The sequence below is a fragment of the Leuresthes tenuis genome, unplaced genomic scaffold (genome assembly GCF_036924035.1).
Source record: "Leuresthes tenuis unplaced genomic scaffold, fLeuTen1.0.hap1 SCAF_20, whole genome shotgun sequence".
Lineage (NCBI taxonomy): Eukaryota > Metazoa > Chordata > Actinopteri > Atheriniformes > Atherinopsidae > Leuresthes > Leuresthes tenuis.
This window is the reverse complement of record NW_027325374.1, coordinates 20,478,477-20,499,460: the sequence shown is the minus strand read 5'-3', so window position 1 is coordinate 20,499,460 and position 20,984 is coordinate 20,478,477. Positions and strand designations below refer to the sequence as shown.

The following is a 20,984-nucleotide window of genomic DNA, read 5'->3' as shown; positions in this document are numbered from 1 at the left end:
GAACCGGGCTTGGTCGAGCAGTTGATGGCCCACAAGAACCTGCTACTGTTGAAAAGGAAGGTTTGTTCACAGGCAGATACTGAGAGTGAGATAGTCACGGATTTTGCATCAATGTACAGCTGGCTCGACGATGAAACAAATGCTTGGGTTCTTAAACAGTTGAGAGAAACCTTGGAGGCGAAGGCACGTGATTTGAGGCAAATTGCTTCCGGTCTGAAGCTGGACAGAGATGACGAACTCCTGTCTTCGGTTCTGGCAACGTTTGAAATTTGGGGGCGACAGAAGCAGTCTTCAGAATATCTGCTTGAATGCCTCAGAGAAGCGCACATGATGTATGGGATCATTAGGCTGAAAGTCCAGCATGAAAAAGAGCTCAAGCAAAATCAAACAGAAGTACCAACTCTTAGCTTTGATTGTCCAAACTGCCCTAAATTGAGAGAAGTTGCCAGCAGTCTCCAGTCGAAACTGGAAGATCTTCAGGATCAACTGTCCGGGGCCTCTTTGAAAACTGAAGGGCCACAAACGTTGATGCAGATGGAAGGAGAGCCCATGGACTCAGTGGATAAAACCAGCGAGATTCGTGACATGGTAGCCGATCACAGGAAGGAGCTACAAGACATCAAAGACGGCTATGAGCAGGAAGCAGAAAGGTTGAGGCAGGAACTTGCAAAAGCCAATGAGACACTTCGCCTCCGTTCGGAAGAGAACGTCAAAGAGATCAGTTCGCTGACGAGCTGCATGGAGAGCCTGAAGAAGCAGCACGAGATGGAAAGGAGGGACCTCATGCAGAGGTTTGATTGGGAAATGGAGGAGTTGAGGAGCATGATGAGTCCTGCTACCCCAGACAGGAATAGACCAGATGAGCACGCACCGCCGCATCACGCCTCAGCACAGACGTCGACTCTGAGGGAGCGCATTCAGGAGCTGGTGACCCAAGTCTCAGTCATGACCGAAGAGATGAGACGGCGTGAAGAGCAGGGTGACATAACCACACTGCGGCTGAAATACGAGAGAGACCTGGAAAACCTAAAGGTGGAAGCGCTCCTTGTCCTTGTCGTCCTCCCATCTGTGATGCCCTTTTCCTTTGTGGCATTCCCAGATCCCCCTTCCTTCCCCTACCTTTACTCCCCTTAATAACACTGCTCACACTCCTCTTGCTCTTTGTTCCATAAACCACTTATCGTCTGTGTTGCATGGAAACTAACCTTCTTTAGGGTTTACGTAGCCACTGACGCAGCTGTAGCTGTGTACTGAGGAACTCATTTAGTCGTTTCATCTCCATCACTCGAAGAACTTTGAATTATTGAGAAAAGCCATTAGTCAAGAAAAGATGTAAGTTTCTGTTTGGCTATTACATATGAGCACCTTTCTCATTTTGAATGAGTTCCTCTATTGATAGTTCCACGTGCTTACAGTCTAAACTTGCCTTTAGCACATTTTACAGCGTTGAGCAAAGAACTGACCCTTTGCGACGTGTCGAAGGTTTATCAGTGTTGAAGAAGTTTTAGAAATTCCCTTTTTAAGCAAATACTGACTATGACCTCAATTTGGACATGTTTGAACTTTTCCTACTAACAGTTTAACTTAACGCCCTGCTTTCACTAAATGACAGTCATCTTAATTCCTGGTCCACTTACCAGCTTTTTCCTTTCAGCTGCGTTTCTGCGCTGTTTGCAGGTAGTGCTCTGCTCACACGTCGCTTGCAAGGTAACTCTGTGATTAGAGCTCATAATGCTGCTGTTAAAGGTTTCAGCTGAAATGTTTAAACACTTTACGTACCACAAATTACTACCTACATTTATTTGTGAATAAAAACCTCTACAAATCAAACTCGGAGGTATTTGCGTGGATGGACACAACAAGAGGTACGTGAGCAAGGTTGCTTTGACATAACTGACCCTTTAAGCCGTGGTGAGATCGAACGCAGCTTAAAGGTTTTCATAAAAAACCAGGTCGGAATTCTTCTTTTCTCTCCTTACTCATGAAAGGATCTCCATTTGCTTTCCTGTCATTCCATACTGTTTGATTCCTTAAGTCCTAAATCTATTTATACATCTTTATTGGGAACAAATAAGTGTAATTGTGGTAATTCCTAAAGGTCAGAATAGCCTTAATTTAAGGTTAGAAGTTGTTATTTAGTCTAATAAACAAATCGCAATGATTTCGTTTTACACATGTTGGATACTCGGATTTGTCTATGCTGGACTTGCAAGTCTGTGCCCCCCCAATGACGCAGAACATATTTACCCAGCAGATACGTAAACTCACATACTTCCAAAGGTCTAATGTCAGAGCAGGAAGTTTATACTCGTTTCATGGTGGTGGGTGAGGGGCACATTTCAGCTCCTCTTAGTTCCTGGGTCTGTGCTCCGAGGGAAAGGTTGATCCCTGTGAAAACACACCGGACCTCCATTTCCCATGTGTGTCTGGACTTAGACCGGGGCAGAGAGATGGGAAGTAGGCCTGGACACAGCCGTTGAATGAGCACTCAAATTAGCTGTAGTGAACAGAGAACGGAAGCTGGGCTGGGCTTGACGTCAGGCTACTGGAGAGGCCATTGGAATGCCTTTCTCTAGAAACCAGCAATAGAGTTGAAATTTCAGCAATGGGGGATTATTGTCCTCTCTGTTTGTTCTCACTGATAGACTGTGGGTATCTGTACTTGCAGTGTTTCTGACGCCCAGTTATTCTTCTATTTGTCCATCATTGTAAGCAGACCTTCCATCAAAGATTTAGCCGGTAGGCAGATGAGGATTTGTACACCAACTGCGGACTCCAGGTGCTGTTTATAATCAGGATTTTTTTCTAAGTACCAACAAGAGTCTGGATGTAAACAGGAAATGGCAGCTGTTCTTTCGAATACACTCCTTTCCAATTGTCTTGTTTTTTCATTGTAGTTTGTATCCTTTCATCCTAACACCTCTTGTCCTCAAACAGGCTCCACTTGCTCAAGGCTGACAGGCTCTAACTTTGTTTGGTGGAAATAAATTGATCTTAAATGGCGAATGAATGGCTAGGATGCTTTGTTTTTTTTCTTTTCTTCTCCTGTTCAGCTTATATGAGCAAGAGAACCTGCTGGTCCATGTCCAGATGACCTGTAAACTCACAGCTGCACCCCACTCGTTCTTTGTTACAGGCCACCTGTGAGCGGGGCTTCACCGCCATGGAGGAGTCCCACCAGAAGGTGATTGACGAGCTGCAGAGGAAACACCAGAGAGAGCTGGAGAACCTGCAGGAGGAGAAGGAGCGGCTGTTGGCAGAGGAGACAGCGGCCACCATCGCTGGTAAATACTTCGCAGACAAATTGCTTACGGAATATGTCCTTTTCAAAAAAAATCTACCTGTCATACTGGTCCTGCAGCTGTTAGTGAAGATGTTTGTGTTTTCTGCTACCTCAGCTATTGAAGCAATGAACAACGCTCACCGGACAGAGCTGGAGAAGGAGCTGGATAAGGCTCGCAAGGCCAGCAGCAACGCAGAGAATGCAGATATGGAGGAGATCCACAGACAGCACGAGTGAGTCCTGCCCCCTGCTACAGAAACACAGGGTCAGGACCATTGTTGGTCAAGTTACTTGGAAATAGTAATTAGTTACTGATTACTTCTCCAAGAAAGTAATCCAGATACTTTACTGATTTACTTCTTTTCAAAAGTAATTAGTTTCGTTACTGATTACTTTTCTAAAACATGATGCACAACCTGAGTAAGCTATGAAGCAATAGACCGATCAGCCTAATTCTATTCTTTCTGCATATTCCATCATTTACAATTGACATAACAGCTTAATAATAAACATAATAATCATTATGTCGTATTCTCTCTGCAAATGACTTCCTCTGTGGTAGCTTGACGCCGCTTTTGGTCGGTATATTTTCTACGTAGCGTCGGAATGATTCAGAGTCTACAGAGGAAACGGACGATATGTCCTTAACAATATAGCCAGCGACTAGCTTCTTCAGTTCAGCGGCGCTAAGTCCTGTCGCTCTTAAGTCTATTTTCACCTGTTTAGCAGGAGAGGGGCCGTCTGAGGTTTTCCGGGTGGAATTTGATGTGGTAGCCGCAGCGGGCATGTCAGTGGGGGGGGGGATCCAGGAGTTTTTCAATGAGTTTCACGTGCCGTCATGCGAGGTGCTTGCTCAGATTTGAGGTGGAATGTTTTTGCTGTAGATAAAATTTTTCTTCCCATGCAGAGTGTACAGCTGACGCTAATGTTTTTGTCACTTTTTACAGAGTCTTAACTCAAAGTAATGTTGGTACTTCCAAGCATTAACCGCTGCATGGTCCTGCTCTCTCCCGTGCTCCATGTTATCTCTTGTTGGTCTTCACACACACTGACGTCGCACCACTCATACGTGGGGTCCTGGTTAAAGAGGCGCACACACACAAAGGCTGTTGTCTAGAGGGGAGATCAAATTTTAAACTACCAGCGTATGCGTGTGGTAACAGTGTTTCAGCACAGAAAATGAAGAAGTAACCACTTATGTGTTGGGTTTAGAATTTCTGGGGTAAGTTGGATTGTTTTGTGTAATTTAAAATGAACAAACTGCACAAAAAGTACCAATTTTCTCTCAATATGAGCTTTTAACCGTCACTTAAGCTTATAAAAGGACTCATCAGAAACATGGCTGTCACTGAGGCATCGTTGTTGGTTCTGTGCGAATGAAAAAGCTCTGCTGCGGGACGCTGTCCTCTCACAGCTGATTTAAAGATCAAACTGTACACTTCTCACTCACGACTTGCTGGGACATGCGTTGAACCGCTGCAGTTTTATTTCTCCTGCTTGTCTTTGGAACCGAAGCTTCACCTGGTGACGTGTGTAAGAGCAGGTTTTTATCAGAGCAATGCCGCCAGTTGAATGAGGGGACAAGAGTGATGGGTGGAAGGCTGAAGCAGCTGTGACACATTCGGTCGCAGACATGTCAGGACGGCAACGACTAGCTTCCTCCTGAAGCCACGCCGCTGGTGTTTTTTCTTTCTCAGCATGCCGCTGCGTTGTCTTTCAGGGAGGAGCTGTGTTCCTTCCAGCGGGAGATCGAGGTGTTGTCGGAGCAGTATTCCCAGAAGTGCCTGGAAAACGCCCACCTGGCCCAGGCGCTGGAGGCTGAGAGGCAAGCCCTCAGGCAGTGTCAGAGGGAGAACCAGGAGCTCAATGCGCACAACCAGGTGCAAACACGCACAGCTCACCTGCGCACAAATATTTGCTCACTGTTGAAATTGTTGGGTCACACATGGTGCATAAAAAACTACCTGCCAAACACTTCTGAGCTTCTTCTTTGTAATGTGTTTAGGAGCTGAACAACCGTCTGGCAGCAGAAATCACAAAGATGCGCTCCATGACATCTGAGGACGGAATGGGAGACACAAACACCACGATACAGGGGAAGGAGCTGTATGAGTTAGAGGTAAGGTTCAGTGAAGCGCTTCCAGAAGTGTGCATGAGATCGTGTGCAAAAGACCTGAAAACAAGTCTTTACTGGAGCGGTTTTAAGCAGCAGCTGTTTCCCCTCAGGAAAGCAGCTGTGAGAGCAACTTTAGCATCATCATCATCATTGTCATTTCCTTCTTCTTTTCCAGGTGATGTTGAGGGTGAAAGAGTCTGAGGTTCAGTACCTGAAGCAGGAAATTAACTCCCTCAAAGATGAACTCCAGGCAGCCCAAAGAGTAAATGTTCTATCATCTTATTTTTCTGTTTCAACAGGTGTCACCCACCAATTAAAAGCTGGATGAGGCATAGAAAAATGTGTGTCGTGTGTCTAACGAGCCACGTGATGTGTTTCCAGGACAAGAAATATGCAACGGATAAATACAAGGACATCTACACAGAGCTGAGCATCGTCAAGGCCAAAGGAGAGCGGGATCTGGGCCGGCTCAGGGAGCAGCTGCAGCTGGCTCACGAGGCGCTCGGCGAGCCGTCGCCGGAAGACGTGGAGCGAGGAGGATACGGTGTGAACACGCACTCAGGAATGCACCGTGTGCCACGTGGTAGCTCAATCCATCACACTTGCTCTTTTAATGTCAACTGACACATTTTCCCCTAACAGATATCATGAAGTCCAAAAGTAACCCCGACATCCTGAAGATGGCAGCCGCAGCAGCCAAACGTTCGGAGCGCACCATGCGGTCAAAGGTAGGTGAAGAGGCTAGTTTAGAGTGACATGAATCCTCCACCCCACAGGAGCTCTCATTCAACTCTGCCACCCATTAATGTCTGTGCTGAATCAGCAACGCAGCAGCTGTCAGGCCTGTTTTCACCTCTCACTTTGAGAAGTACCTTCAGTCACTTGCTGCCACCTACAGGCCGCCTGTAATATTGCATGCAGCAGTGCATGCCCGAGGCTGCATTTTATTCAAATCCATGTTATGACTCCATCTGAAGTGCGGTTTTGTTGCAAATGAAACGCCGCAGTGCTCTAACACACACTTGCCTGGTGTGTTCTCCCCCTTCTGTCCTCAGTCTGTGAGTCGAGACATGCCCTGGGACAGTTAGAGCAGCTGAGGCCTCCTCCCCCTTCTCCTTTAGGTAAATGAAAGCAGACGCACCCACGGGTGGTTTAACACACCCTGTTGTTCTCCACTCGAAAGATCCAAGTCACTACTGCACATTAATATGCACAAATATCCCACTCCTCGGAGACTTAGTGGGCAGTGAGGGACTGTGTGTAACTTAAAGTAGAGGAGTCGAATAGATTTTTTAAAATTTCTTCATTTGAATGTCTGAAGTTTACTGCTTTTTGTCATTTTTGGGCACCGCAGCGTAGAAGGTTTTCTGTTAAATTTGGTGTGATGTGTGAGACCCTGGTATTAGATAAATAATCACTGGAACACACACGAGTTCATCACAGTTGTCAGTAACACTGCATGTTTCCTCTCTTCATCCCTCCAGAGTCTCAAAGAAGGACTGACGGCAGAGCAGAGACTCCACCTGTTCGAAAACAAAGACGCTAAGGAGTTCTGACAGCGACGCTTCATGTCTGCCTACCTTGCTGCATGTTTAGAAGCCCACTATATTTTAGCTCTGTATTGACTTATTTAGTAACACTACACACTGGTCACCGAACACAGATCATATATTATTAAAGAAAACACGGTATGAAGTTTGAATTTCATGTCTAGAGTTTGCATTCCATGCACTTCAGTTAACTGTGACATTTTTGTATTGTTTTTGGGGTTTTGTTTCCCTCTCTGCCATGTCTTACTGTAAATACTGTTTTTAAAATGAGCATCTGTCTTGCGTACACTAAAACTATGACTGTGTAAGCTACTGTTTTAACTCTCTAGACTGTTGCTAGCCAAAGACCTGAATGTGGTGTCGACTGGCTGAACACAACTGCATATTGATAAGCGACACTTTCAAAAACAAAACCATAGGAGTTAGTCCAGCATTCGGTCTGCATGTTAAAGCTCCGTTGTCACGGCGCGGATGGACGCGTCGCTCGGTAAACAGGCTTTGGAGCAGAAACGCTCGTCCGCATTAGAAAATAAGCACTACCTTTCCAAATGAACTATGCTCTCTGCAAATCCCTCAGAAAAATCTGATTCCCCTGGAAAGGTGACAGCTGAATGCATACTGACTATAATTTAAATATATATATGAAAAGCTATTTAGTTTTTTTTTTTTTTTTTTCCTCATTGCAATCATTGGCCCAGCTGTATAGGAGTTGTTCAGGTTGGTTTATGTTTGTAGTCTTGTTCAGTGGCAGTCCCTTTGTATTTATTTAAATGGTTGGGATTTTTCTTTTTCATTCCCATTCCTCTGTACTCTGTTATTGTAAATATAATGCAAATATACACCAACTGACGACAGGTTTATTAGCAATAAATATTTTTGCACCCTTTTCTGCGTCTGACTGTTCTGTAAGGGTTTTTTCTTGTTTTCCATCTCATGACCTTCTTGCTTACCTTCCAGCTCTTATCTCGCCAACTTCTACCCAAAATCTGAGCGTCGAGTACGTACTGGTTTGACCCTTCAAATGGTTTGAGGGTCAAAACTGGCACGTGTAATGTTCGTCTTCGTTCAGAGGCTGTTGGTGACCACCGATCTGGTTTTGCCTCAGTAATCTTACCTATTTGTGCCTATTTTATTGTTGTTTAACTACATTTCAAATTAGTAAAAATCTGCATCAATCTTGTTCTATGTCCAGTAAAGCGTTCTCACAAATTCAGGGCATGTTTTTAGGACTTTCTGTCAAAATTAGGAACTCTTAAGGACTCTTGAGAATCTAACAAAGATTCCTTTTTGGTCTCCCGAGACAAAGAAACCCTTTGGGCAAATGTCCAAGGAGCATGTGCTTTTTACCTCAGTGATGCACAGCGGTGGCAGAATAATCCTACGGGAGTGTTCATTATTACAAGGGACAGGGAGACTGGCTGTGATTAACCATGTAGCTCTGCGATAACCTAAGGAATACAAATCTGTATATGCTGGATAAGTGTGACCGGTTCAGCTGGAGTGCAGATTATGTAGCTCTTCATCTTGACCTCTAAGAGGAAAGGGCACCCTCACCGTGCCTTTCCTGCAATGATGGAAAACTAAGAGTAGGGCCATGGTGAGTAACTGGAATTGAGCCATAAACCCTACAGGACATATGAGGGTGGAGTTAAAGGTCCTTTACTGGCCCTTTCTATCGGATGTTAAAAGTTAGTAAGCTACCTAAATTCATGTGCCCCGTCCTGTAGAAACTCGCTCTCAAAGATGGAAGTTGCAGCAACATGGACTGCGTTGAATAATAAATAAAGATATTGGGACATGCTCAATAACCAATAACCATTAATGGCTCTGAAAAATCGTGTGAACCACTTTTGGTTCTTTTCAGTGGAGCAAAGTAAGGGTTTGCCTGCTACCTGCTCCTTTCCCTCTAACCGGCAACGAAGAAGGCCTTGAAATAATTGCGAAATGCTCGAAACTGTAATGCGCAAACTGATAAGCACCAGCAGTTGCTCTGGTGCTACATGAGGAGACAGAGGGCAGCAAATGAAGTTGTCCTCGATGCTGAAAAGCCTATCAACCCAGTAAAAAGCGAAACCAGTCCCGTTGTACTTTTTGTCTCAATATAAATCCTCCCCGGAATTACAGAAAGTTCTCGTAAAAAGTTGGGTCCCTGACGTCGTTATTTGCAAACACCAAAGTTTCGATTTTTCACATCTTACTGCTTTTCTCCCATAATGCCTGTCTTTTTCACAGCTGAGTGTCAACTATTTCACCGCTGCTCAGTTTTCTTGTCAAGCCCCCCGGAATGAGTCGGCTAACAATGACCGCAGTGCCAAATAATGACTATTCCAATGAATAATAAGAAGAAAAAACATCTTCAGCTTCATTCGAAGCATGCTGCTTTACCAAAGGATTTCTGAAACTTTAACAGCTGGATAATGAAAAAATGTCCGTCTGAACTGAACAATGGGTGGCCGAGTTCCGTGATACTAAATGTATCTTGTCATTTCCACCTTGAAAATATTACATTTGCATTTTATAGAGTTATTTTTTTTTATTTGTAAAGAAAAAGGCACTAAAAAAGTACTATTGTTTTATTGTGAAGAGAATTCCCGGAAGTCAAAGATTATGTCTAATCAACTTGACGTTGCTGCTATCAGAATAGTGTGTTCCTGGAAAGTGAGTAGATATTTATTTAATTAAGGGCTTTCTCTGTTTTAGTTTTATTGGGAATTATAAGAACTGAGGTGTTGTTGAAGGAGATGCAGAGTGGGATGGATTCTTAACTGGACGTTTCAAAACGCTAAGATTTCCCCCCCGTCCGGGTAAGTTTTGATCAGCAGCACAGCACAGAGTACTACCTCCGTACTGTCTTTGTCTCATGCAGCCGGGCCTTGCCCCGATGCCTACCGTTCTTAGCGGAGAGAAGGTATTGCCGAACTCCATCAAAAGTCATTTGCAGTTTAATGTTGTGTGGTTTGTCGTTTAATTTAGGCACTTTGTACGGTCAAAGTTTATTTTCTTTGATTTGTCAAGATCTGCTCTACAATTCGTAATTGTTTTAACACCACAAAGAACTCTATTTCAAGCAAAATAGTTTATTTTTCAGATTGCGTCGGCCCTTCTTCCTGCAACAAAGTTACGAACGGCCCTAGTAGCTGGTAACCAGTTGTGTGCATTATTCAACTATACAAGTTGTAATTTTATCGGAATAATTACACTTTACAGGAAGTAGGCATTGCCGAAATGAGAAGTGATCGTAATCAATTAGTGGAAGTTATCAGGGCACGTTCTTTGGTGTATTACATATTGTTTGGAGCAACAACTCCGTTTAAGCAATTAAATATATAATGCAGTTAGACGTAAGGGAACGCGACCGTAGCTAAGCCGGGCCTAGCGAGCATGCTAACATTAGCTGTGGCTAAGCTAACTAGCAAATCTGACCTGTCAGCGCTGGTAGTTTAAAAAAAAAAGTTGTTGTCGTCCGGTTGTACGGAGAAACATTGTCACTTTAATCTAACAACTTAATACAGTAGACATTTGGTGGGAGCAAGGTCAATTGGAACAAAGCCAAAATATAAATTGCCAGGTAACCCTTGCTATGTTCTGGTGTGAAAATGACAATCAAGTACACGCAAGTTTCCTCGTTAATGTTAGCGGTTACATTGCAGAGATGGTAGTTTAACTGTCTCCTTGACGTCTCATCCTAAACATGTCGAATAACACGTCAACAAAGTGATAGCTCGAACTAAAGTTTTAAAGTAAAAAAAAAACCTTTTTTTATTTTTTGTAAAGAGCCTCTGTGTTTAGAAAACCGACTCTTGTGAGCTAGTGATGATATTTTTAGAAATATTCAGTGTGTTCTTACATGTTAAACATAAATATCCTTTTTTCCACTTTTACATCCTTTCCAGTTGTTATGGAGCAGCCACCTGGGAGCTTGGACGATCTACAGCCTCAAGATGACTCTACCTCCAACATCCCTACTGTGACTGACCTGACCAGGAAAGGAGAAGATTGCTTCCTTAGCTCCACTGCTCCCGATGCCCTGCGGATGGGCAAGAGCCCTGGCTGGTGCCCAAACTCCGGGACCACCAACGCCGGATTACAATTCTCAGAAACTGGCTCTTCAGACATCACACTTCAACCAGGGGATCAAATTCAACCAGACAATGCCTTCTCCCACACTACAGTCACCCTCTCCTACGTGAGCAGGTCTCATGTTTTCACCACTCACAACTCCCTATCTCGACATTCGCCTCTGTACAGTGTGCCGCCTATCAGCAAGTTCTCCCTCCACCCTCACTGTGACACAGATAACGGGCTTGGGGAGACGAGCTGTGCACTGAACCAGCATTACTTGGAGCAGACGGAGGAGTCCATAAACCTTGCCACTCAGACAGAACTGTTTCACACATTGTCTCAGCCTCAAGTGAAACCAGAGAATGATGGTGCTGCAGGTCTACCGCAGGAGCCTCTTGGGTTTAATGGAGAAGTCATTTCCTGTGATGAATTCATAGAGAAGCCCCTACAAGAAGAAGAAGAAGAGCACAGCGTTCCTCTGGAACATGGCAAGGGTTTGGAGAATGGCGAACTTGATAGCCGGTCAAGTTCCAGAGCATGCGCCGATTCCTCAGCCGAAACTCTCCCCCCTGTCACAGGGGAGGATGAGGAGAGAGGGGGCTCTAAGGTTCTCATAATTATGTCTAAGAAACAGGACTCTATGGTGGTCTCGGACAGCACAGCTGCCGGAGACCTGTGTTCATTGAGCAGGGATTATAGGAGTCCTCTGGAGGATCCCGTTTCCCCATCCGCTACCTCACTGGAAGATGTAGATGATGTGTTCATCCTCCCTCAGGCCTCCAGCTCACCCAGTGCTGAAAACTCTTATCTAGAGACTCCTGAGGAAGTGGCTTGTGATTCCTCGAGTAGAGAAAGGTCAGCTCAGCCAAGCTCTGGCGTCAGTGATAGCGCCACAAGATTAAACTCGAGTGATGAGAGTAAACAGCCAGCCCATAGACGTAAGGCCGCGTTGGAACCTTTGATTGACTTGACAGACGATGTTTGTGTGTCTGATATTCTGGAAAACAAACCCGGTAGTGTTGTTCCTCACATCAATGGGAATGCAAAGGTGCTTGAGAGAACTCTAAAGGAAAGGAAACTACCAGTCCGTACTGGGAGAGGGACTCGGCTGGAGGCCATAGTCATGAACATAAATTCAAGCCGGTATAATGTGTCACGATGCATACTCGCCAATAAGAAAGCCAGTGCCTCTCAATCAACAGCACACGATTCCACCTTTGGTTCTCCAAAGAGGAATGATACTCTATCAGTGCGCAAAGGGAGAGGCAAAGTGAAATCTATTTTCTCTGTGAAAACAGCCAAAAGAAAAGCAGTAAAAGTGAATAAAAGTAAATCTAGTAATGTTAATACTGACAGTTGTAAAGACTCTACCTCTGATTCTGAACTCTTCAACAAGACGAAGAACCAGCGTAGCAGCTTACCTCCAAAAAGTCCTCAGTTTGCAAGGTCAAAGAGAGAACCGGTGGACCCACCACAGGCCAGCATCTTAAAGTCTAAGAGGAAACCTTCATCACAGTCAAGTCCTCAGTCTGCTGTGCTCAAAAACTCAAAGACAGAGTCAGAGCCACTCAATCAGCCTGAATCCTCTGTGGAAAATAATGAGTCAAGAGTTTCTTCCCCAACACCACAAGCAAAATCTCCAAAGAACAGTCAAGACAAAACCAAAAGTAAATCATCTGGTTGCAAAGCATCTCCCTCTGCCAAGACGAAGGCTAGCGCTCCTAAACGAAGGCGGAAGAAACGCAAACTGTGCCAGTCTTCCTCCATCTTCTCCCCCAAAGAGCCCGAGATCAAGCTGAAGTACGTCAACTACAAAGAGGAGAAAAGGGACGTGAAGCCAGACAGTTTCTCTCCGTTCATCCGCGTGCAGCGCCAGCAGGCATCGCCATCATTGTGCACTGTCATCAACTACCCCGAGGAGGTAAAGACGCAACACAAGAAGCGCCAGCCGCAGCAGGCTCACACCAGCGGTTTTATTTCTGCAGTTATACCCAGCACTTCCTGTCTGCAGCTGGGCCGGGCCTCCAGGCACAGCCAGCACCAGCGTGCTCTTGTCTGCTGCCTGTGTGGCCACTCGGCTAACGCTATTGACTTGGGGGACCTCCATGGACCCTACTACCCTGAGGGATACCAGCCAAGCGCCAAAACACCCGTCAGCACATCGGGACTCAAAGAGGATGGGGACAATTACAGCGATTCAGACTCTTCATCCTGTAGCTTGAGGGGCAGTGGGAGGAAGTGTGCCATCACGCCCACACCGTGGGCCCTCAAGCAAGGAGCTCAGCTGAAGCAGAAGGTCCTCCAGGGACGCCGCAGGTGGGCCGGAGATGGTGCCGGCAGCCCTGCAAATAAGCAGGCTCGATCAGACACTGGTTCTGAAGATGTGGAAGACTGGTACTCCCCACCTGTTCTGCCTCTGGAGCCCTGTGAATACTGGCTCCATGAAGATTGCGCCATCTGGTCTGCAGGCATCTTCCTTGTGAAGGGAAAAGTCTACGGTCTGGAGGAGGCCGTAAAGGTGGCCCAGGAGACGGTAAAGCTGCTCTTTGAGCTTGTTCAATGAATGCTGTGTAGCACAATTACAGATGATGTGGTTGAAATAATGGAGCAGGAAGTTGATCAAATATCGTGTCGGTTGTTTTCCCTGCCTCAGGGATGCTAAAAGTTTTTAGATGTGCTCGTACCTCAAAGCATCAGGTTGCAGGAATAATGCAGGATTATGTTTATTAGAAAAGGGCTGGAAATAATTGGTGCAGACAAATTCTGAGACGCTGATTTGTTTTGAACTGCAAGAGGCTCCCACACACTGACCTTTTCATTTTCTTTACAACAGTTTAACCAAAACTGAAGATGGAAATTTAGCACAATATGTCTAAAATGATCTTTCGCTGTAGTGATTCACTTGCCAACATGTTGCAATAGTAAAGTCTCTAAACTTTCAAGCAATGAGTTGCAAATTGTGCAATGAAATTTAATAGTATTTTACCTTATAATTTGTCCAGTATGAGAAACAAACAAAAAAATGCTTCTGGCGGGGGGTGGACTTGGAGCATTTTTATGAATCATCTGTTTGTGCACAAAAAGTTATTGACAGACACAAAGTCTGCAAAGTCCTGCAAAGATAAAGCACTGCACAAAAGTCTTGAACCATCTCTCATTTCTTTATATTCGGAAGTGAAACAGGAGATATGTGCAACAGTTTTTGTCCAACTTCCTCAGTTTTTTTTGTTTTTTTTTAAGGAAACACTGTGCACACCAAGTTTGGCTCATTAGGAATCACGTTGTAGGTGAAAAATACAGCCATTGTGGCAAGAAAAAGTTGCTCAAGACCTCTTTAAAAGATTACAAAAAAGTCTGACTGCTTGGAAGTAAAATCTAAAGAAATTGTCAGTGGCGCATGACTTTTTTGTTTGATTAAAATGAAAAATTAGGTTTATTTTATAAATGGGACAGTGGTTACAGTTCTATAAATGCATCGGTCTGATCACAAAGAAACAAAGTGTACAAACGGAAGACTAAGAAAAACAGGAGCGTTAGCACATAGTCAATCATTGGCCAAAATTTCTATGAATTAATCACTTAATAGTTGCCTCTTTCACATAACCGCTGCGCCTTTTATAGGTGAAAAAAAAGACGTCCTTGTTAATCCGTCGCTGTTCCTTCTCATAAATCACACATACCACACAGAGGCGGATCAGCCCTCCATTGCTGTGGCGTTAAATGCATATAAAGACAGTCAGTGGGGTTACATGAGTGCCATCGGATCGGATTATTGGCTAAATTACAATAAGACAGTTATTCAGTTCATGCAGACACCTGAATCTGACAAAAAAACGGATCGGATCGCTTTACTCGCGATCGGATTAAGACCCCGAGATAACTCGATCCGAACGTGCACGTAGACCGCAGACGCACGTTGTGGACTGGATTGAGCGTTCTGCGCATGCTTGAGATTTTTTTTTCCCGGGTTTATCACCCGGAAGTCGAAGGAGACGATATTACTGTTGTTGTCGCATACCCCAACTATAGCTATAATCGAGTTAATCTCATCATGTAGACCCACTGAGTGTCACGGAATCGGCTGAGTAACGACAGCACCAAAGCACACAGAGGCAGGATTGTTTAGCCTCTGGTGCTACCTCGCTTGCCGTATCAGAGGCAGATTGACTTTGACCCTCCCCGGCTCCTCCTCTTCACTTGCACACTAACAATTTCTAGCTTGAAAGGAGCTAGTGTAGTCGCAAGAGTGCATGCAGGGTCAAATAACTGTCATGTCAGCTTTCCTCACAAAATATCTTTTGATGTAGCCTCTTCTGCTAAATTGTTTTAAGAGTTCAGTGTTGGTGATTGTGGACAGCTCAGCCTCGGTTGGGCTACAGTAGATTTAGTCCCTGCAACCACTAACATACTATAAGTATTTATAAATGTGCTGCTAGATGTCCCAACAAACCTCAGATTATTGCTGAGAAATCTGTTAGGTTTAATGATCAAGAACAAGTGGAAAGATATTGAGATTATTTTAGTGTAATGAAAGTGATTACCTTAAAAAGCCCATACAAGTGCTGAAAGGCTGGTAATAAATGTACCTTTAGAGGCTCCCCTGGTCTGCTGCTCAGATCAGGGGTTCATGGTTCTTTGAATATCTCATAATTTAAAAGTACCAAAGGCAATGTTTAATTTCCAGTCCTGTAAATGTACAGAATGCAATGATTGCAATTAATTTAAAATATTTTTCAGTGTTGTAACACAATGTGTCGCATTTAGAAACGGATCTTTTTAGAAAATATGAATGTCGTCTTTTGACCTGTTTTCAGATGTGTTCAGCGTGCCATCATCAAGGTGCTACACTAGGCTGCTTCTTTAAAGGCTGCCCTAACAAGTACCACTACAGGTGTGCTCTGGAGTCAGGTGAGTGCTGATCCAATGAACATGGGAGGATTTCTCCGGTCCTTTTCTGTTCCGTTTTGGCTGAAAGTGTGCATGATCTCCTTGTTTCTAAACCAAATTTGTACTTTGTAGGCAGCCATGCATGTTTAGCTCATGTTGGGTTTGAGTCTTTTTGCCTCTACCCTGGTATAATGAGGGATCTATGGAGATGGCACTGATTTGTTTGTGCTATCTGCTCCTCTCACCTGATATTTCACATTCAGCATGTCTTATATCCCTTATGAAATATGAAGCAGAATATAGAAACCACCGACTGAAGCTACTGTGTGCGAGTGTGTGTGCATCTGGAAATAACCCCTTTGTAAGGCTGTCATCACTTCCACCAGGCCTGAACTTGCATGTGTGGGTGGTTGAACCCATCGCATGAATCAGTGTGGCATCTTTAACCGTTCTGTTCTTGTTTTGGCAGATTGTGTACTCATTGAAGACAATTTCTCCATGAAGTGTAAGAAGCACAAGGTATGCACCCACCTGAGAAAACCTTGATGTGTTCCTGCTGTTGGAGACTATTTGGGAAAGTGTTGAAGCTGATAAAGTTTGATATAAATATTTTGATTTCTCGTCTTTTCTCAGAACAAAACATTCAAAGCACCTCCAGGGAGCCGATGGGACAACAGGTGACACTTAACAGGCACCTCATGAGGTGAGTACATTAGATGTGCAACACCTGCAAGCGTTTCTAAACGCAGACCTATGCTTATGAACAATGTTTTGAATGAGATCTATAAACGCCAGCTGCATCTAATCTATAAAAGTCGCAGCGAACAGGTGAATAAAGCAGTGAGCAGTTCTTTGCTCTTGCCCAGCAGTGTTGGTGCTGGAGCTACAGCCGTGGTGGTTGAAACGTAAAGAACTAGTCTGTAAGTTATGACTCTGAACCAGCACTGTAACGACTTTGATGGAAAAGGGGCAAGTTGGGCCAAATGTTGAGCTGGAAAGGCTTTGAGGAAATCCTTCAACCTCCAGTGTCTCAGAAGACACGGTGTTTGCCGTGCTCCTAATATTTTTAATAAAACTTTCACACCACAGTGCTCTGTTAAACCTGAACAAAACTCACTATGCATAAAACAACCTCTCACGCTGCATATTCTGTTAGGGCAAGCGGCTAACATTAGCCTTTCTCGTTGCTGTAGTGAAAATGAGGCATTCAAGTTACTACATTAAGATGAAGAGTTATCACATCTTAATTAAACTGGATAAAAACCTTCCTGCTGTCAACAGGGCTTATATAAAGAAAGATGATCTAAAGTGGCTAATCACATGATGATCTAATCGCATACAACAAAATGAGAAAAACAGCATGATTTTGTTAAATCGACTTGATCACCTTGCACCCACCTAGTCTGTGATTTGGTCTTGCCAAACATTTCATAATAAGAGGCCAGGTTTTTCATTTAGTCCTGTTTTTTGTTTTTTTTGGAAGAAATATAATAATATGACCCAATTTCTGTTGATTTATCATATGCTGCTGCGGATATTGAAGTATGACTGACATGAATGCATCTTCCAGGAAACTGACAAAACTGAGATCTTGTTATGATGAACCAGTTAACTTGATTAAATTCTGTTCTCTCAGCTTGTTGTGCATTCTTTCTGATGATTCTGTTTCTACCCACAGACTCACTTTGCAGCATCTTGCAGGAGTTCTTCTTCCCCTCCCTCTGCTGGTAACCGTGGCAACTGTGGACCAGGGGTCTTCTGACTGACAGCTAGCACCAACAAACCTTAACTTCACCCTCTGCTCTTCAACTGCACTGTTAACCCAACGCTGTGGCTGGAGGAGCCCAATCGCCAACACCTTCCTCAGTCCAGTCTGCCGGTACCAACGCCACCTGTGGACTGAGGAAGACTGCTCATAACATAACATAACATGCTGAATTTGTCACGTGGGTGGTTATTTATATGGGATTTTTTTTCTCCTTGGATTAAATATGAATTACAATCAAAGATATTTAATTTTTTAAAGATTTTCTAAGTATTTGATTATATTTGGTTTATTTATTCCTGAACTTTTTCTTATTGGCTTCTTTAGCAGTTGTCAAAGAAGTTTAATTGTGTGTGTTTTTTTTTTTTTTTTTTTTTTTCCTTTTCTGTTTTTTAAGTTATTGGTAAAGTAGTTTGATGTTGAAGTCTCAAGCCAGTTACGGAGATTCTAGTTTGTTTAAATAACAAGGTGGGAAAGACAGAAGTGCTGCCCTCACACGGGGTGTCATAAAATGCAGCACCTTGGACCATCACCCATGGCATTACCTTTTTTGTCTCCTCTGCAAAAGTCGCCCAGATGGCAGTTGTGCTAAATATTGGGCTCAGTTAATGTCATAGAGGGAGCCGTTCAGTATGTTTTGAATGTATTTTAAGGGGAAGCGTTTGGGCCTGTGCTCCAGCTGCAGTATTAACTTGTTGAGCTGACTGCCTCCCACCCTTGTGTGCTTCAGGCTCTCATGTGGCTCTTGATGCCCGCAGGTCACACTTTAAAGTCCAAAACGGCCTCATCTAACCGTCAGAATGAAACGGCGTGTTTTCTTTTTGTGTAACTCTAAGCACTTTGGCCATGTTAGGCTGGGAGCATTTAAACATGCCCACGTTGTGTTCGCCTGCTCTGCCTTTAAGTCTCTTTATCTTTAAAAAATTACTGAGTACCGTCATGGGTTAGTGAATAATGTAGGCTTAGTTCTCCCCCCCCTCCTCGCAAGTGAAGGGTTTCTTTTTAAATGCAGTTTGAGCTGCAGTCAGTCCTTTTTGTCCTGCTTTTTGCAGCACCGTTTTTCCCCTTTGGAACATAGAAGAGCACCCAACAGCAGAGTGGCTCTGCTTTCAAGGGATGTTACGCTTATTTCTGTGCTAGGAATTTTAGGTTAACATCAGTCTCCAGTTCAATAGGAATGTTAAACCGTTTCACATCTTGACTTGGGCCTATAAACGGTGCATTTGCACCTGAATCTTTGTGAAAAAGCCTTATCTGACAGAGGTTTATATGAGTTTTCTTTCTTACTCTCACTAGCTTGTGGTGCAACGACAAATCAGTGGATGTATGTACTCTGTGTTCCTCCTGATGACTGAAGGCAGCTTGCAGGCACATTTCTGCTGCAGACTTTATTGTCGTAGTATCAGGCACAGTGGCCCCTCGCACCACGCAGGTGCTCGGACTCTGGGAACCATGTTCTGAGATCAGTGTGTTCGCACCTGCTGAATCGAGTGTAAAGGAGAGAGCTTTTCAACATTCAGCCGGCCTGTTTGAGGAAATCCGTGTGATAAATGTTACTGTCTCTGTGTACTTTTACATTAGCACCATTAGAGGCAGCGTCGGGCCATCTGAGATCAGTGTGTCACAGAATATCCACACAGGCAGCTGAAGCCTTGGGCTGCTTGGTGTCTCACCAGCAGCAAAACTCACACAAACCCAAATCTCACCCTGAAAACACCACGGCTCTTCCATTTGTGCCATCTTTATGTTTACTTCATTTTTTGTTTTGTTTCAATGAAACAATGAAATTAAACTTTCTAAGTTGTGTCGGCAAGCTTGGAGTTTCTCTGCAATTTTTAAAAAGAACATTTTTCACTTGCAATCAACTTGTACCAAATACAGATGTTTTGTTATGACAAACTTAGAGAGTGTTTGCATTTTTAAAATCCTTTGTCCGTGTGTTTATCTCAGGGCTGAATCTCAGATATTGTAATGATTTTGTTCTTTTTTTGTGATTTGTTTCTCGTGTTAACCCCACCTTGACTGGAGTATTGATACATGTAGCAGGATGATTTTCTGCTCGGATGCAAAGCCTCGTCTGTCTGGTACACACTACCCCTTACATTCCTACACATCCTCCATCTCTCAGTGCTGTGGTGTTTTTAAGTTTAACATTGGACTAATGCCAACGCATTGTTATGTTGTCAACGTCTTATGTTACGGGAAGTTTTTGTACCGTCTTGCTCACCTCTTGGAGCAGAAGAGGTCTTGTAATTGTCAAAATTAAATATTTTGTTCAATGTTCTGGTTTTCTGTTTGAGATTTGTTATGTATTATGAGGAAATGCTTCATGTGGCTCTTAGAAGATACAGCTGAGCAGTTTTTATTTATAGTCTTTACGTATATTTGAACATACTCCTTTTGCAGTGTAAGTGATGCATTATGCTTGCTAACAAACTGTTTAATTACTACTAGAAATTCATCTGTGCTCAATTGAAGTTTTTACTGGTAATTCATCATTTAATGATTGGATAAATGATCATTTTCTACAATTCAACACAGATAAATGGAAAATTAACTTGACTATAAATGATAGAACCTTTTTCTTTGGATATTAGTGCCTAGTGATAGTAGTGAAATGTATGACCTTTACCCAAACAATAATGTTTACAGGGGTGTACAAAAATATTCACCTGCCTTGGTGTTTTCTTAAAAAAATTTTTTGGGGGGGGGGGTGATATAAAAAATCAAAAAAATTTGTCTGACAACTCCTAATCTTTCATTTAATTACATGCCCTTTCTTTCCATCTGGGTCATTAACTGCTACCTAACTGCTAACTGCACTACAATATGTCTGAATTTAAGTTAACGGTTTATTACACCCACTTATCTATGATACTGAGAGAAAATTCCAGCTCACAGGTTAGCTCGGCACTTATCACCATCTACAGCCTTGACTTAATAAAAGTGCAATTTCATGTGTTTACTGTGTTCATTCTCGTCCTCAATTGGTTCTCAAGTGAAGAATGCCCTTGTTGCTCCATGTCATTGCACACATGGAGAGAACACGACAAACAACTGCCTGAAGCAAAAGTGGTATTAGTGTACAATTCATTATATGTAGCATTTACTCTCGAGTTGTTTTAGATTGAGAAATTCACTCCTCTGTGACCACCTTCTGAATAGCTTGAAGCTTCCCCGTCAAAATTCTTCACATTATTTTCCAAATTGAGAGAGATCTGACTACTGTCCATTGAAGGTAAGACACTGACCACAACTCCACTAAACATACCCCACAAGTGTAACCCCACACAGAGGGCAAAAAAATCCCTTTCATAACAA

The 20,984-nt window shown here is 43.5% G+C and overlaps 2 protein-coding genes across 4 annotated transcripts in view; both read left to right on the top strand.

The window, feature by feature from the left end:
• The window catches only part of mprip (myosin phosphatase Rho interacting protein), a 39,595-nt gene extending 31,760 nt beyond the window's left edge, over nucleotides 1–7,835 (top strand). For both annotated transcript variants that reach the window (XM_072374096.1, XM_072374095.1), the window contains 8 exons: nucleotides 3,137–3,284; nucleotides 3,399–3,516; nucleotides 5,004–5,163; nucleotides 5,289–5,402; nucleotides 5,575–5,661; nucleotides 5,781–5,943; nucleotides 6,042–6,127; nucleotides 6,884–7,835. In XM_072374096.1, the coding sequence (XP_072230197.1) occupies nucleotides 3,137–3,284; nucleotides 3,399–3,516; nucleotides 5,004–5,163; nucleotides 5,289–5,402; nucleotides 5,575–5,661; nucleotides 5,781–5,943; nucleotides 6,042–6,127; nucleotides 6,884–6,955 (948 nt within the window). In that variant the 3' untranslated portion in view covers nucleotides 6,956–7,835. The remainder of the gene's footprint in view (nucleotides 1–3,136; nucleotides 3,285–3,398; nucleotides 3,517–5,003; nucleotides 5,164–5,288; nucleotides 5,403–5,574; nucleotides 5,662–5,780; nucleotides 5,944–6,041; nucleotides 6,128–6,883) is intronic.
• Nucleotides 7,836–9,559: 1,724 nt separating this feature from the next.
• Nucleotides 9,560–19,946, top strand: LOC140278232 (uncharacterized). Of its 2 annotated transcripts, none has more exons than XM_072373188.1 (6): nucleotides 9,560–9,607; nucleotides 10,843–13,544; nucleotides 15,826–15,919; nucleotides 16,368–16,417; nucleotides 16,532–16,601; nucleotides 17,577–19,946. In XM_072373188.1, exons 2-5 carry the CDS (start codon nucleotides 10,848–10,850, stop codon nucleotides 16,577–16,579), a joined length of 2,889 nt encoding a protein of 962 aa, XP_072229289.1. In that variant the 5' UTR covers nucleotides 9,560–9,607; nucleotides 10,843–10,847; the 3' UTR covers nucleotides 16,580–16,601; nucleotides 17,577–19,946. The 2 variants fall into 2 exon arrangements, with proteins under 2 accessions (XP_072229289.1, XP_072229288.1); XM_072373187.1 differs by having other exon boundaries at nucleotides 9,569–9,753.
• The last annotated feature ends 1,038 nt before the right edge of the window (nucleotides 19,947–20,984 follow it).